Source organism: Salvelinus fontinalis, unplaced genomic scaffold, assembly GCF_029448725.1.
Source record: "Salvelinus fontinalis isolate EN_2023a unplaced genomic scaffold, ASM2944872v1 scaffold_0404, whole genome shotgun sequence".
Lineage (NCBI taxonomy): Eukaryota > Metazoa > Chordata > Actinopteri > Salmoniformes > Salmonidae > Salvelinus > Salvelinus fontinalis.
In genome coordinates this window covers 119,911-137,508 of record NW_026600613.1, presented here as the reverse complement: position 1 = coordinate 137,508, position 17,598 = coordinate 119,911, and the positions used below count along the sequence as shown (strand labels likewise).

Sequence of the window (17,598 nt, the reverse complement as noted above, 5' to 3'; positions counted from 1 at the left end):
GGTGGGTGGGTGTGTGTTGGTAGTGGGTGTGTGTTGGTAGTGAGTGTGTGTTGGTAGTGGGTGTGTGTTGGGTGTGGGTGTGTGTTGGTAGTGGGTGTGTGTTGGGTGTGTGTTGGTAGTTAGTGTATGTCAGTAGTGGGTGTGTGTTGGTAGTGGGTGTGTGTTGGTAGTGGGTGTGTGTTGGTAGTGGGTGTGTGTTGGTAGTGAGTGTATGTTGGTAGTGAGTGTATGTTGGTAGTGGGTGTGTGTTGGTAGTGAGTGTATGTTGGTAGTGGGTGTGTGTTGGTAGTGAGTGTATGTTGGTAGTGAGTGTGTGTTGGTAGTGAGTGTATGTTGGTAGTGAGTGTATGTCGGTAGTGAGTGTATGTTGGTAGTGAGTGTATGTTGGTAGTGAGTGTATGTTGGTAGTGGGTGTGTGTTGGGTGTGTGTCGGTAGTGGGTGTGTGTTGGTAGTGGGTGTGTGTTGGGTGTGTGTTGGTAGTGGGTGTGTGTTGGTAGTGAGTGTGTGTTGGTAGTGAGTGTGTGTTGGTAGTGGGTGTGTGTTGGTAGTGGGTGTGTGATGGTAGAGGGAGTGTGTTGGTAGTGAGTGTGTGCCGGTAGTGAGTGTGTGTCGGTAGTGAGTGTGTGTCGGTAGTGAGTGTGTGTTGGTAGTGAGTGTGTGTCGGTAGTGGGTGTGTGTCGGTAGTGAGTGTGTGTTGGGAGTGAGTGTGCGTTGGTAGTGAGCGTGTGTTGGTAGTGAGTGTGTGATGGTAGTGAGTGTGTGTCGGTAGTGAGTTTGTGTTGGTAGTGAGTGTATGTTGGTAGTGAGTGCGTGTTGGTAGTGAGTGTGTGTCGGTAGTGAGTTTGTGTTGGTAGTGAGTGTGTGTTGGTAGTGGGTGTGTGTTGGTAGTGAGTGTGTGATGGTAGTGGGTGTGTGTTGGTAGTGAGTGTGTGATGGTAGTGGGTGTGTGTTGGTGGTGGGTGTATGTTGGTAGTGAGTGTGTGTTGGTAGTGGGTGTGTGTTGGGTGTGAGTTGGTAGTGGGTGTGTGTCGGTAGTGAGTGTGTGTTGGTAGTGAGTGTGTGTTGGTAGTGAGTGTGTGTTGGTAGTGAGTGTGTGTCGGTAGTGGGTGTGTGTTGGTAGTGAGTGTGTGTCGGTAGTGAGTGTGTGTTGGTAGTGGGTGTGTGTTGGTAGTGAGTGTGTGTCGGTAGTGAGTGTGTGTTGGTAGTGGGTGTGTGTTGGTAGTGAGTGTGTGATGGTAGTGGGTGTGTGTTGGTAGTGGGTGTGTGTCGGTAGTGAGTGTGTGTTGGTAGTGGGTGTGTGTTGGTAGTGGGTGTCTGATGGTAGTGAGTGTGTGTTGGTAGTGGGTGTGTGTTGGGTGTGTGTTGGTAGTGGGTGTGTGTTGGATGTGTGTTGGTAGTGAGTGTGTGTTGGTAGTGAGTGTGTGTTGGTAGTGGGGGTGTGTTGGTAGAGGGTGTGTGTTGGTAGTGAGTGTGTGTTGGTAGTGAGTGTGTGTTGGTAGTGAGTGTGTTTTGGTAGTGGGTGTGTGTTGGTAGTGGGTGTGTGTTGGTGGTGGGTGTGTGTTGGTGGTGGGTGTGTGTGTGTTGGTGGTGGGTGTGTGTTGGTAGTGTGTGTGTGTTGGTAGTGAGTGTGTGTTGGTAGTGGGTGTGTGTTGGTAGTGGGTGTGTGTTGGTAGTGGGTGTGTGTTGGGTGTGTGTTGGTAGTGAGTGTGTGATGGTAGTGGGTGTGTGTTGGTAGTGAGTGTGTGTTGGTAGTGGGTGTGTGATTGTAGTGGGTGTGTGTTGGTAGTGAGTGTGTGTTGGTAGTGAGTGTATGTTGGTAGTGAGTGTATGTTGGTAGTGAGTGTATGTTGGTAGTGAGTGTGTGTTGGTAGTGAGTGTATGTTGGTAGTGAGTGTATGTTGGTAGTGAGTGTGTGTTGGTAGTGAGTGTATGTTGGTAGTGAGTGTATGTTGGTAGTCAGTGTATGTTGGTAGTGAGTGTATGTTGGTAGTGAGTGTATGTTGGTAGTGAGTGTATGTTGGTAGTGAGTGTATGTTGGTAGTGAGTGTATGTCGGTAGTGAGTGTATGTCGGTAGTGAGTGTCTGTTGGTAGTGGGTGTGTGTTGGGTGTGTGTTGGTAGTGGGTGTGTGTTGGTAGTGGGTGTGTGTTGGGTGTGTGTTGGTAGTGGGTGTGTGTTGGTAGTGAGTGTGTGTTGGTAGTGAGTGTGTGTTGGTAGTGGGTGTGTGTTGGTAGTGAGTGTGTGTTGGTAGTGAGTGTGTGTTGGTAGTGAGCGTGTGTTGGTAGTGAGTGTGTGATGGTATTGAGTGTGTGTTGGTAGTGAGTGTGTGTTGGTGGTGGTTGTGTGATGGTAGTGGGTGTGTGATGGTAGTGAGTGTGTGTTGGTAGTGGGTGTGTGATGGTAGTGGGTGTGTGATGGTAGTAAGTGTGTGTTGGTAGTGAGTGTGTGTTGGTAGTGAGTGTGTGTTGGTAGTGGGTGTGTGTCGGTAGTGAGTGTATGTTGGTAGTGAGCGTGTGTTGGTAGTGAGTGTGTGTTGGTAGTGAGTGTGTGTTGGTAGTGAGTGTGTGTTGGTAGTGAGTGTGTGTTGGTAGTGAGTGTGTGTTGGTAGTGAGTGTGTGTTGGTAGTGAGTGTGTGTCGGTAGTGAGTGTGTGTCGGTAGTGGGTGTGTGTCGGTAGTGAGTGTATGTCGGTAGTGAGTGTATGTTGGTAGTGAGCGTGTGTCGGTAGTGAGTGTGTGTTGGTAGTGAGTGTATGTCGGTAGTGAGTGTGTATTGGTAGTGAGTGTGTGTCGGTAGTGAGTGTGTGTCGGTAGTGATTGTGTGTTGGTAGTGGGTGTGTGTTGGTAGTGAGTGTGTGTTGGTAGTGAGTGTGTGTTGGTAGTGAGTGTGTGTTGGTAGTGAGTGTGTGTTGGTAGTGGGTGTGTGTTGGTAGTGAGTGTGTGTTGGTAGTGAGTGTGTGTTGGTAGTGAGTGTGTGTTGGTAGTGAGTGTGTGTTGGTAGTGAGTGTGTGTTGGTAGTGGGTGTGTGTTGGTAGTGAGTGTGTGTTGGTAGTGAATGTGTGTTGGTATTGAGTGTGTGTTGGTAGTGAGTGTGTGTTGGTAGTGAGTGTGTGTTGGTAGTGGGTGTGTGTTGGTAGTGGGTGTGTGTTGGTAGTGAGTGTGTGTTGGTAGTGGGTGTGTGTTGGTAGTGAGTGTGTGTCGGTAGTGAGTGTGTGTTGGTAGTGAGTGTGTGTTGGTAGTGAGTGTGTGTCGGTAGTGAGTGTATGTTGGTAGTGAGTGTGTATCGGTAGTGAGCGTGTGTCGGTAGTGAGTGTGTGTTGGCAGTGATTGTGTGTTGGTAGTGGGTGTGTGTTGGTAGTGAGTGTGTGTTGGTATTGAGTGTGTGTTGGTAGTGGGTGTGTGTTGGTAGTGGGTGTGTGTTGGTAGTGGGTGTGTGTTGGTAGTGGGTGTGTGTTGGTAGTGAGTGTGTGTTGGTAGTGGGTGTGTGTTGGTAGTGAGTGTGTGTTGGTAGTGAGTGTGTGTTGGTAGTGAGTGTGTGTTGGTAGTGAGTGTGTGTTGGTAGTGAGTGTGTGTTGGTAGTGGGTGTGTGTTGGTAGTGAGTGTGTGTTGGTAGTGAGTGTGTGTTGGTAGTGAGTGTGTGTTGGTAGTGAGTGTGTGTTGGTAGTGGGTGTGTGTTGGTAGTGGGTGTGTGTTGGTAGTGGGTGTGTGTTGGTAGTGAGTGTGTGTTGGTAGTGGGTGTGTGTTGGTAGTGAGTGTGTGTCGGTAGTGAGTGTGTGTTGGTAGTGAGTGTGTGTTGGTAGTGAGTGTGTGTCGGTAGTGAGTGTATGTTGGTAGTGAGTGTGTATCGGTAGTGAGCGTGTGTCGGTAGTGAGTGTGTGTTGGTAGTGATTGTGTGTTGGTAGTGGGTGTGTGTTGGTAGTGAGTGTGTGTTGGTATTGAGTGTGTGTTGGTAGTGGGTGTGTGTTGGTAGTGGGTGTGTGTTGGTAGTGGGTGTGTGTTGGTAGTGGGTGTGTGTTGGTAGTGAGTGTGTGTTGGTAGTGGGTGTGTGTTGGTAGTGAGTGTGTGTCGGTAGTGAGTGTGTGTCGGTAGTGAGTGTGTGTTGGTAGTGAGTGTGTGTTGGTAGTGAGTGTGTAGTAGTAGCAGGATAAGTAATAGGTGGGTCATAAGAGAAGACTGCTCCTGGCACCAGACCCACCCTACAGTAAAGCCTTGGATTTCCTCAGACGGCTGGGCTGGGGCAACGACCTTGACTACAGTTAGCCACTGACCGACCACCCCTACCCAGAGTAGCCAGCCTGTCTGTATCCAACACTCAGCATGGGTGGTCCCTAACCTGACCACACTGTACTGTACCAACTCACCAACACACATGCCCAACACTCCCCACATACACAATCCGCACACTGGCACTCTCCCTCCTCTCCTCTCCTCTCCTCTCCTCCTGCTACCTCTCATGCTGTTTTCTTTCTTTCTTTCAGCAAATATGCCATGTTTATTTATGGTGCCCTCGTTCCATTTTTCTTGGTCTGTGTCTCGTGTGAATACTCTCGCCCCTCCTCCCCCATTTCCATGTTTTTCTCCATTTTCCATAATTACTTAGGGGAGAAAAGAACACAATCCACTTTGGAGAGAAAACGCATGGCAATGACCACCACCATACACACTGACATTACTTCAATAAAAACTTCAATCTGAGCTGAGCATAAAACAAGCTATTCTATGTGCACCTTTATAAATATATTAGTCTTGTTCAAGTAAATTAACAAACATTTAAAGGACTAAAACTGAATACTATATAAAACAAACTTCTTCTTCCACCAAAAACAGTATCTCCCTTAGCCACCACATTGGCGTGAACAACGTTTTCCCCTCACTAACAATATGCTGTGAACAGTAGCCCCGGTGCTGTCTAAAGGCCTGCCACGTCGCTCAATTGGGATGGTATCATTTCAAAGGCAGCATTTACCAGCCTCTTTCATGTCCCCACCTCCACCCTCCAGGCACTTCTCTCTCTACCAGCAGCAGCATGCATCATTAGGTGTCGTTACTTTCTCTTCTCTCCATCTTTGTTAATTAGGATGTGATAATTATTCCCCTCCATCTTTACCCTTCCCAATTACCAATGGCCAATTACCATGTAATGTGAATGACGACTGTAAGACAGAGTGACAGAAGAATGAAGCGAAAGAGAAAGAAGGAAGGAGATAGAGAGAAAGATAAAGGAAGACAGAAAAGTACCAGTGCTGAGCTGTACCAGTGTAATGTCTGTCAGACAGAAACCCATAGAAACCCATGAGATTACACATGTGGCCTGTGGTGGGGTGTGGCTGGGGAAGGAAAGGCCAGTGAGAGAGTGGAAGGGTGAGGGGAACACATGAACGAGCCACTGACCTGAATCTGCTGCTGAAGGATATTGATTTTGTGTTGCTGCTGCAGAAGCTGCTGCTGTTGTCTGGCAATCTGTAGATAAACACCAGAGAAGAAGAGTCACTAGAGTCAGAAACATGTTCCTCTCATCTCAGAGTACAGTACATGCTTATACCACTCAGCCAGGCCGGGGACCCACTATCAACTGACACTAAGGAAAACATGACACTCTAACTGCAGGACAGTATTTGCAAACAAGAAGTCATGGTGATCTGAGCCCCATTACAACATATCACCACCTGCCTAAAGACATGACAAGTCAACAGTGGTCTTCAGCATTAGTCATAGTATAGCAGAGCTGTAGATGATGTGGCCTTCAGCATTAGTCATAGTATAGCAGAGCTGTAGATGATGTGGCCTTCAGCATTAGTCATAGTATAGCAGAGCTGTAGATGATGTGGCCTTCAGCATTAGTCATAGTATAGCAGAGCTGTAGATGATGTGGCCTTCAGCATTAGTCATAGTATAGCAGAGCTGTAGATGATGTGGCCTTCAGCATTAGTCATAGTATAGCAGAGCTGTAGATGATGTGGCCTTCAGCATTAGTCATAGTATAGCAGAGCTGTAGATGATGTGGCCTTCAGCATTAGTCATAGTATAGCAGAGCTGTAGATGATGTGGCCTTCAGCATTAGTCATAGTATAGCAGAGCTGTAGATGATGTGGCCTTCAGCATTAGTCATAGTATAGCAGAGCTGTAGATGATGTGGCCTTCAGCATTAGTCATAGTATAGCAGAGCTGTAGATGATGTGGCCTTCAGCATTAGTCATAGTATAGCAGAGCTGTAGATGATGTGGCCTTCAGCATTAGTCATAGTATAGCAGAGCTGTAGATGATGTGGCCTTGCTGGTCTAGCTTGTTTTCTGTCTATGTGCTTGCCTAGGAGGGCTGTGATGGACAGTCTGAGATGGGGAAGCAGAGACGGAGATTGATGTGTTTACAATGGTGGTAACTGGTGTAGGCTGAGCTGGACCGGGCCGGGCTGGGTAGGAGTGTTCTGTCAGACTCCTATCCCTCTCCTCTGAGTGGCACGGCATCTGCCCGTGAGCAGCCCCCATCTATCCCAGCAGCCTCTCTGTCTAACTACACGCTCGCTTCATTGAGCATGACAACCTAGTTTTAAGTGTCATTTAATTTTCATTTTCAAATATAATTACAAAGTGTTCACTGTAAGATATCAGTCGTCTGCAAATGTGTCAGGATTAATTTGTGCTTCTTCACGAGTGTCAACAGTTAATTACTATGTCGTGTCTGGATGGCTAAATGACATTCTAACTCTGGGCAGGTTCTCCTCTTCTCCCCCCACTCTATCCTACCCTTTTCTTCTTCATTGGGGGATAGACAGATCTGCTCTCTCTCATACATGATGGCAAAACATGCAAATATCCTAAATCACTATATAGTTTATTAATATCAACATAGCATACCATGGAACACCCTTCTTCATAATACTGTGATTTCACATATGGAAGAAAACAAAAAAAAACAAATTTAGTTTATAGTAAAAGATGATTGAACAATAGCATGATTGAAAGGTATACAGTACTGTACATAACATCCCAGGTAATTGACCTTCACAGTTATTAGCACATGCAGGACTGAAAGCTGTAGGGAGAAGGCTAACTGTAATTGTAGGCTGTAGTCCAGGCTGGTAATTTACTCCTGGCCATTAGGAGGCTTGGTGATAATAAACCCGTCGCCAGTGTGGACAGATCCCGTCCTTATTTCCAACCAGACATTAACACAGTTCATGGGCTGTGTTAATTTGCTGATTTGTACAATATGCCTCATTTGGCTGATTTGTGCCACCCTTCTAACGCAGGGACAGATTGTTCTAGTAGGGCTCTATTTACAAGATATAGACGACCTCCAGTGTTTAATATCATGTTTAATTCACATAGCCACTAAAATGTGTTAATACAAGTCATAATGACATTTTTCTCAACACACAGCATAAACGTGGGCGAGAGAGCATGACGACACTTAAATGAAATACTCAAGCTAATATACGGTAAAATAAAACATCTTTTAAATCTAATATTATTTCAAATTCCTACTAAGTAATAACACTTTACTGGCATCTTTCGGCAATAAAGTTTCCTGATGAATCAATAGAGGGTTTAGGGATTTTTTATGCATTTATTAAAGGGAGGAATATGTGTAAGATGTATAACGACAGGAAAGTGGTAGAGAGAGAGAGAGACAGAGAGTGGGAGAGCGCGAGACAGAGACACACAGAGAGAGAGAGAGAGAGAGAGAGAGACAGAGACAGAGACAGAGAGAGAGAGAGAGAGAGACAGACAGAGAGAGACAGAGAGAGAGAGCATATAGGTTTCCCATGCCAATAAAGCATGGGAGAGCGTGAGACAGAGACACACAGAGAGAGAGAGAGAGAGAGAGAGAGAGACAGAGACAGAGAGAGAGAGAGAGAGACAGAGAGAGAGAGAGAGAGACAGAGAGAGACAGAGACAGAGACAGAGAGAGAGAGCATATAGGTTTCCCATGCCAATAAAGCCCTTAAATTGAATTGAATTGAGAGAGACAGAAAGAGAGAGAGAGAGAGAGAAAGAGAGAGAGAAAGAGAGAGAGAAAGAGAGAAAGAGAGACAGACAGACAGACAGACAGACAGACAACACACATACACAACCAGTGTGTTCTTACCTGTTCCTGCTGCTGGCGGGCCAGCTCCATTTGCTGCCTCTGTTTCTCCATCTGTGAGGCGGCCAGCTTCTTCTGCTCATCGTGAGCGGCCAGGAGCTGCTCTCTCAGGCTGATCAGCTGAGTGATCATGGTGCTCAGCTGGTGCTCTTTCTCTACCAGGCTCTCTGGAGTACCTGGAGGGGGGGAACAGGGGTCAGGTGAAAGGTTAGAGGTCAGCAGGGTGATCATGGTGAGGGGTGTCAGGTTGGAGATGGACACAAAGTACTCACATGTGTACTATACAGAGAATACCCTTGAGCACACAGAGACAAACAGATACAGATACAAGCATGCGAGAGAACATCTATGAAGAACCAAGAAACAGGTTCTTTCTAGGCATCTACAGTATGTGCCAGGATCCCTATTTCAATGAGATGAAAATAAATGCAGAACATGTTTTATTGTACTATTCTATGAATCTATTCATATCAACATCTGAAATACTTGGCCATGTCAAAGAAGACTTTACTGTCTCACGCCAGCCTTGATCTGCCACTGACTGTGGAATGACTTCCCTAACAGTGCTGAGGTCACAGCTCTGAGTTGTCAATTTTAGCTGCTCACAGCTTCACAGAGGGTGAGAAGAGAAAAGGGGCAGGGAGGGATTGTTCCCGGGGAATAAGGAGAGCTGTTGGGGGGGCTGATGGGGGTTGTGGGGGGGTGGGGGGTATGATAGAGGTTGTGGGGGGGCTGATGGGGGGAGGTGGCAGATGAGTGCCAAAGTCACAACATAGCAGCAGACAGCAGCCCGTCACATCCTCCTCGTCTCACTCTTCTTCCTCTGTCACACCACCAGCTCACGTAGCGAGATGTTGCCACTGTTTCTAATGACTCACCTCCTCTCTTCCTCCTCTCCCCTCCTCCTCCTTTTCTCTCTAATTAGGGGAGGAGCAGACACAGACAGCTCTCTCTAAGAGGGTCACTGAATGTAGACATCTATAGCTACTCTGCTGCATCCTCTGACAAGTGACAACACATAGCAACACCAACTAGACTGCTGCCCTGAAATACACACAGCTACTGGAAACAAAGTGAGACATTTCCATAAACAAGAGGAGAGAGAGGAGTCATGTTTCTCCTGGGTGATGGATAATTACTAGATCACTAACAGGTGCCACGCCTCCTGGACACGCCCACAACACTACGTACCACGGCTGTCCAAAGCTGCTAATTACTGTAAGCAGTTTCACCTCTGATTAATAAGAGCGAATGGTTGAGAGCGCTGGGCAAGGACACGATGATGAACGCAACCCCAGTGAGGATGTGTGTCTCCTCTTCCTCCAGTCACATGTCCTAGTTCAGCGTCCGTGATGGAGAGCATCTCCGCCTCACTGCTCTGCTCTGTATCTTCGCCTAATCAATGCTAAGTGATCCTCCCATTGACTTACACAACCAACATAATTGCCAGTGAGAGGCTGGACAGTAACTCACTCTCCTCTCGCTGCACTCCTGTGTGACAAGCAGAGGTTGGAGCTAGTGCACAATGAGAGAGGGAGAGCGTGCATGAGAGAGAGAGAGAGAGAGAGAGAGAGAGAGAGAGAGAGAGAGAGAGAAAGAGAGACAGAGAGAGAGAGAGAGAGACAGAGAGAGAGAGAGAGAGACAGAGAGAGAGAGAGAGACAGAGAGAGAGAGAGAGAGAGAGAGAGAGAGAGAGAGAGAGAGAAAGAGAGACAGAGAGAGAGAGAGAGAGACAGAGAGAGAGCGAGAGAGACAGAGAGAGAGAGAGAGACAGAGAGAGAGAGAGAGAGAGAGAGAGAGAGAGAGAGAGAGAGAGAGAGAGGCAGAGAGAAAGAGAGAAGGAGGAGTGGGAGAGAGACTAAAAAAAGAGAGACTACAGTGGAACAACAGAGAGAGAGACTGAAAGAGAGAAGGATAAAGGACAGATACCAGTACAGTAAAGTCTGGCTGGGGGCCAGATGGATTCAGAGGGAGCTGAATTCTTTTTTTCCTGGGTGTCTTCCTCTATCCTTTGGACACATCTGTCTTGAGTTTCTCCCAGGGCTCCCCGGGGCCCTCTCCACTCCAACTATTTTAATTTGACTAAACACCTGATTTATTTTATCTCTCCGATGAGAAAGGCCATTTGTCTTAATAGGGCCTGTCAACCTCCAGAACCCATTCAGGGCAATGTACTGGCAGCCTTGCCTAGCACAGCTTGCCGCAATGGAAGAGAGCTGCAATTCTCCATTTATCGTCTTCAGAAAAAAGCACCTAAAAGCAGCTATTCACTGAGCCTGTGTGCGGTTTCACAGCCCTGAATTGACTTCTTATTCACCCGACCACTTGTTCTGAATGCCCTATCTGTAGATATTTTACATTCAACAGCAATTTTATTAACCTTTGGCTGTGTCCATAAAGGCACAGCATTTTGTGGGCCAGCGAGATGCATCTGTCACAGGTCACCAGTATCTACACTGCAGAAGGCAGCAAGTCCAGGGAAGGCAGGGGGGGGGGGGGGTGGGGGTGGGGGGGGGGGGGGGGCAGGAGTGGCAGAGAGAGAGAGAGGTACTCTAAAAGCGAAGCAAACATCTGGACTCAATACTGTCCTCAGGATCCCAGCTCTTCTCTGATTTTTAGTCAGAAACCAATCAGTGAATGTCAATACTATTTTAGAGTATGGTAGTATAGGATTGCTTGTTAAATGTGTTTGAGTGTGTGTGTGCATGTATCCTGACTTCCAGGAGCAGGCCAGTGCTCGGGGGCCACAAAGGGATCCCGTGGGCTCTAGCCTGGAGGCCATGTGTGGGGAGTGCAGGCCTGCACAAACACTAACAGAATACTAATAGAGGGCTCAGTGTTTTGATGTTGGGCGACATTGTGGGGCGCTCAGGCTGCCCTCTGTACCAAGACAACAGGCTGCCCTCTGTACCAAGACAACAGGCTGCCCTCTGTACCAAGACAACAGGGTGCCCTCTGTACCAAGACAACAGGCTGCCCTCTGTACCAAGACAACAGGCTGCCCCCTGTACCAAGACAACAGGCTGCCCTCTGTACCAAGACAACAGGCTGCCCTCTGTACCAAGACAACAGGCTGCCCCCTGTACCAAGACAACAGGCTGCCCCTTGTACCAAGACAACAGGCTGCCCCCTGTACCAAGACAACAGGCTGCCCTCTGTACCAAGACAACAGGCTGCCCCCTGTACCAAGACAACAGGCTGCCCCCTGTACCAAGACAACAAGCTGCCCTCTGTACCAAGACAACAGGGTGCCCTCTGTACCAAGACAACAGGGTGCCCTCTGTACCAAGACAACAGGGTGCCCTCTGTACCAAGACAACAGGGTGCCCTCTGTACCAAGACAACAGGGTGCCCTCTGTACCAAGACAACAGGCTGCCCCCTGTACCAAGACAACAGGCTGCCCCCTGTACCAAGACAACAGGCTGCCCCCTGTACCAAGACAACAGGCTGCCCCCTGTACCAAGACAACAGGCTGCCCTCTGTACCAAGACAACAGGCTGCCCCCTGTACCAAGACAACAGGCTGCCCTCTGTACCAAGACAACAGGGTGCCCTCTGTACCAAGACAACAGGCTGCCCTCTGTACCAAGACAACAGGCTGCCCTCTGTACCAAGACAACAGGCTGCCCTCTGTACCAAGACAACAGGCTGCCCCCTGTACCAAGACAACAGGCTGCCCTCTGTACCAAGACAACAGGCTGCCCTCTGTACCAAGACAACAGGCTGCCCTCTGTACCAAGACAACAGGCTGCCCTCTGTACCAAGACAACAGGCTGCCCTCTGTACCAAGACAACAGGCTGCCCTCTGTACCAAGACAACAGGCTGCCCTCTGTACCAAGACAACAGGGTGCCCTCTGTACCAAGACAACAGGGTGCCCTCTGTACCAAGACAACAGGCTGCCCCCTGTACCAAGACAACAGGCTGCCCCCTGTACCAAGACAACAGGCTGCCCTCTGCACCAAGACAACAGGCTGCCCTCTGTACCAAGACAACAGGCTGCCCCCTGTACCAAGACAACAGGGTGCCCCCTGTACCAAGACAACAGGCTGCCCTCTGTACCAAGACAACAGGGTGCCCTCTGTACCAAGACAACAGGGTGCCCTCTGTACCAAGACAACAGGCTGCCCTCTGTACCAAGACAACAGGCTGCCCTCTGTACCAAGACAACAGGCTGCCCTCTGTACCAAGACAACAGGCTGCCCTCTGTACCAAGACAACAGGCTGCCCCCTGTACCAAGACAACAGGCTGCCCTCTGTACCAAGACAACAGGCTGCCCTCTGTACCAAGACAACAGGCTGCCCTCTGTACCAAGACAACAGGCTGCCCTCTGTACCAAGACAACAGGCTGCCCTCTGTACCAAGACAACAGGCTGCCCTCTGTACCAAGACAACAGGCTGCCCTCTGTACCAAGACAACAGGGTGCCCTCTGTACCAAGACAACAGGCTGCCCCCTGCACCAAGACAACAGGCTGCCCCCTGTACCAAGACAACAGGCTGCCCCCTGTACCAAGACAACAGGCTGCCCTCTGTACCAAGACAACAGGGTGCCCTCTGTACCAAGACAACAGGCTGCCCTCTGTACCAAGACAACAGGCTGCCCTCTGTACCAAGACAACAGGCTGCCCTCTGTACCAAGACAACAGGCTGCCCTCTGTACCAAGACAACAGGCTGCCCTCTGTACCAAGACAACAGGCTGCCCTCTGTACCAAGACAACAGGCTGCCCTCTGTACCAAGACAACAGGCTGCCCTCTGTACCAAGACAACAGGCTGCCCTCTGTACCAAGACAACAGGCTGCCCTCTGTACCAAGACAACAGGCTGCCCTCTGTACCAAGACAATAGGCTGCCCTCTGTACCAAGACAAGTTGGTCCTCATCTCTTTCTTGTCTCTACTGTATTGTCTTGTCTCTACTGTATTGTCTGGTCTCTACTGTATTGTATTGTCTCTACTGTATTGTAGTGTCTCTACTGTATCACATTGTCTCTAATGTATTGTCTTGTCTTGTCTCTACTGTATTGTTTTGTCTCTACTGTATTGTAGTGTCTCTACTGTATTGTCTCTACTGTATTGTCTGGTCTCTACTGTATTGTATTGTCTCTACTGTATTGTAGTGTCTCTACTGTATTGTATTGTCTCTACTGTATTGTATTATCTCTACTGTATTGTATTGTCTCTACTGTATTGTCTCTACTGTATTGTATTGTCTCTACTGTGTTGTATTGTCTCTACTGTATTGTCTTGTCTCTACTGTATTGTCTTGTCTCTACTGTATTGTATTGTCTCTACTGTATTGTCTCTACTGTATAGTATCGTCTCTACTGTATCGTTTCTACTGTATTGTCTTGCATCTACTGTATTGTCTTGCATCTACTGTATTGTCTTGTCTCTACTGTATTGTCTTGTCTCTACTGTATTGTCTTGTCTCTACTGTATTGTCTCTACTGTATTGTATTGTCTCTACTGTATTGTATTGGCTCTACTGTATTATATTGTCTCTACTGTATTGTCTTGTCTCTACTGTATTGTATTGTCTCTACTGTATTGTCTCTACTGTATTGTATTGTCTCTACTGTATTGTATTGTCTCTACTGTATTGTATTGTCTCTACTGTATTGTCTCTACTGTATTGTATTGTCTTTACTGTATTGTATTGTCTCTACTGTATTGTCTTGTCTCTACTGTATTGTATTGTCTCTACTGTATTGTATTGTCTCTACTGTATTGTATTGTCTCTACTGTATTGTCTTGTCTCTACTGTAGTGTCTTGTCTCTACTGTAGTGTCTTGTCTCTACTGTATTGTATTGTCTCTACTGTATTGTCTCTACTGTATTGTATTGTCTCTACTGTATTGTATTGTCTCTACTGTATTGTCTTGTCTCTACTGTATGGTCTTGTCTCTACTGTATTGTCTTGTCTCTGCTGTATTGTATTTTCTCTACTGTATTGTAATGTCTCTACTGTATTGTCTTGTATCTACTGTATTGTCTTGTCTCTACTGTATTGTCTTGTCTCTACTGTATTGTATTGTCTCTACTGTATTGTATTGTCTCTACTGTATTGTATTGTCTCTACTATATTGTCTTGTCTCTACTGTATTGTCTTGTCTCTACTGTATGGTCTTGTCTCTACTGTATTGTCTTGTCTCTACTGTATGGTCTTGTCTCTACTGTATGGTCTTGTCTCTACTGTATTGTCTTGTCTCTACTGTATTGTATTTTCTCTACTGTATTGTAGTGTCTCTACTGTCTTGTAGTGTCTCTACTGTCTTGTCTTGTCTCTACTGTATTGCCTTGTCTCTACTGTATTGTTTTGTCTCTACTGTATTGTCATGTCTCTACTGTATTGTGTTGTCTCCACTGTAGTGTATTGTCTCTACTGTATTGTATTGTCTCTACTGTATTGTATTGTCTCTACTGTATTGTCTTGTCTCTACTGTATTGTCTTGTCTCTACTGTATTGTCTTGTCTCTACTGTATGGTCTTGTCTCTACTGTATTGTCTTGTCTCTACTGTATGGTCTTGTCTCTACTGTATGGTCTTGTCTCTACTGTATGGTCTTGTCTCTACTGTATTGTCTTGTCTCTACTGTATTGTATTTTCTCTACTGTATTGTAGTGTCTCTACTGTCTTGTCTTGTCTCTACTGTATTGCCTTGTCTCTACTGTATTGTTTTGTCTCTACTGTATTGTTTTGTCTCTACTGTATTGTCATGTCTCTACTGTATTGTGTTGTCTCCACTGTAGTGTATTGTCTCCACTGTAGTGTATTGTCTCTACTGTATTGTATTGTCTCTACTGTATTGTATTGTCTCTACTGTATTGTATTGTCTCTACTGCATTGTCTTGCCTCTACTGTATTGTCTTGTCTCTACTGTATTGTCTTGTCTCTACTGTATTGTCTTGTCTCTACTGTATTGTATTGTCTCTACTGTATTGTATTGTCTCTACTGTATTGACTTGCCTCTACAGTATTGTATTGTCTCAACTGTATTGTATTATCTCTACTGTATTGTATTGTCTCTACTGTATTGTATTGTCTCTACTGTATTGTATTGTCTCTACTGTGTTGTATTGTCTCTACTGTAGTGTATTGTCTCTACTGTATTGTATTGTCTCTACTGTATTGTATTGTCTCTACTGTAGTGTATTGTCTCTACTGTATTGACTTGCCTCTACAGTATTGTATTGTCTCTACTGTATTGTATTGTCTCTACTGTATTGTATTTTCTCTACTGTATTGTAGTGTCTCTACTGTATTGTCTTGTCTCTACTGTATTGTATTTTCTCTACTGTATTGTAGTGTCTCTACTGTCTTGTCTTGTCTCTACTGTATTGCCTTGTCTCTACTGTATTGTTTTGTCTCTACTGTATTGTTTTGTCTCTACTGTATTGTCATGTCTCTACTGTATTGTGTTGTCTCCACTGTAGTGTATTGTCTCTACTGTATTGTATTGTCTCTACTGTATTGTATTGTCTCCACTGTATTGTATTGTCTCTACTGTATTGTATTGTCTCTACTGTATTGTATTGTCTCTACTGTATTGACTTGCCTCTACAGTATTGTATTGTCTCTACTGTATTGTAGTGTCTCTACTGTATTGTCTTGTCTCTACTGTATTGTATTGTCTCTACTGTATTGTATTGTCTCTACTGTATTGTAGTGTCTCTACTGTATTGTAGTGTCTCTACTGTATTGTCTTGTCTCTACTGTATTGTATTGTCTCTACTGTGTTATATTGTCTCTACTGTGTTGTATTGTTTCTACTGTATTGTATTGTCTCTACTGTAGTGTATTGTCTCTACTGTATTGACTTGCCTCTACAGTATTGTATTGTCTCAACTGTATTGTATTATCTCTACTGTATTGTATTGTCTCTACTGTATTGTATTTTCTCTACTGTATTGTAGTGTCTCTACTGTATTGTCTTGTCTCTACTGTATTGTATTGTCTCTACTGTGTTGTATTGTCTCTACTGTGTTGTATTGTCTCTACTGTGTTGTATTGTCTCTACTGTATTGTATTGTCTCTACTGTGTTGTATTGTCTCTACTGTGTTGTATTGTCTCTACTGTGTTCTATTGTCTCTACTGTAGTGTATTGTCTCTACTGTAGTGTATTGTCTCTACTGTATTGTATTGTCTCTACTGTATTCTATTGTCTCTACTGTAGTGTATTGTCTCTACTGTATTGTCTTGTCTCTACTGTATTGTATTGTCTCTACTGTGTTGTATTGTCTCTGCTGTAGTGTATTGTCTCTACTGTATTGTATTGTCTCTACTGTGTTGTATTGTCTCTACTGTATTGTATTGTCTCTACTGTGTTGTATTGTCTCTACTGTGTTGTATTGTCTCTACTGTAGTGTATTGTCTCTACTGTATTGTATTGTCTCTACTGTATTGACTTGCCTCTACAGTATTGTATTGTCTCAACTGTATTGTATTATCTCTACTGTATTGTCTCTACTGTGTTGTATTGTCTCTACTGTATTGTATTGTCTCTACTGTGTTGTATTGTCTCTACTGTATTGTATTGTCTCTACTGTGTTGTATTGTCTCTACTGTATTGTATTGTCTCTACTGTATTGTATTGTCTCTACTGTATTGTCTCTACTGTATTGTATTGTCTCTACTGTGTTGTATTGTCTCTACTGTGTTGTATTGTCTCTACTGTGTTGTATTGTCTCTACTGTATTGTCTCTACTGTATTGTATTGTCTCTACTGTGTTGTATTGTCTCTACTGTATTGTATTGTCTCTACTGTATTGTCTTGTCTCTACTGTATTGTCTTGTCTCTACTGTATTGTATTGCCACTACTGTATTGTATTGTCTCTACTGTATTGTATTGTCTCTACTGTATTGTAGTGTCTCTACTGTATTACATTGTCTCTACTGTATCACATTGTCTCTACTGTATTGTCTTGTCTCTACTGTATTGTATTGTTTCTACTGTATTGTCTTGTCTTGTCTCTACTGTATTGTCTCTACTGTATTGTATTGTCTCTACTGTATTGTAGTGTCTCTACTGTATTGTAGTGTCTCTACTGTATTGTCTCTACTGTATTGTATTGTCTCTACTGTATTGTAGTGTCTCTACTGTATTGTAGTGTCTCTACTGTATTGTAGTGTCTCTACTGTATTACATTGTCTCTACTGTATCACATTGTCTCTACTGTATTGTCTTGTCTCTACTGTATTGTATTGTTTCTACTGTATTGTCTTGTCTTGTCTCTACTGTATTGTATTGTCTCTACTGTATTGTCTCACTGGAACTAGTTCTAATCTAAATGCTTAAACTGAACGTTGATTACATTTTTAAAAGATTTCCAGTAAGCTGATTTGGACAGTGAATCTTGTTAAAACAATTATAATTGGCCAAAATGTTTTTTTAGAAGACTGTTGGTAAAACATAACATTGAATGCCTAAAATTGATTTGACATCAGATGATCTATGTTTGACTTGACCTGAGCAATGTCTTCCCTGTACATCAGCATACCCACGTCATACTACAT

General features: G+C 45.2%; 1 protein-coding gene across 6 annotated transcripts in view; it reads right to left on the bottom strand.

Moving 5' to 3' along the window:
• Positions 1-17,598, bottom strand: part of LOC129845925 (transcription factor SOX-6-like) — a 147,378-nt gene that overhangs the window by 31,798 nt on the left and 97,982 nt on the right. For 4 of the 6 annotated variants that reach the window (XM_055913895.1, XM_055913899.1, XM_055913896.1 and 1 more), the window contains 3 exons: positions 8,087-8,259; positions 6,853-6,876; positions 5,390-5,458 (listed from right to left, as the gene is read on the bottom strand). In XM_055913895.1, coding sequence (XP_055769870.1) covers positions 5,390-5,458; positions 6,853-6,876; positions 8,087-8,259 — 266 coding nt within the window. The remainder of the gene's footprint in view (positions 1-5,389; positions 5,459-6,852; positions 6,877-8,086; positions 8,260-17,598) is intronic. The other 2 variants (XM_055913897.1, XM_055913898.1) reach the window with 1 other exon arrangement.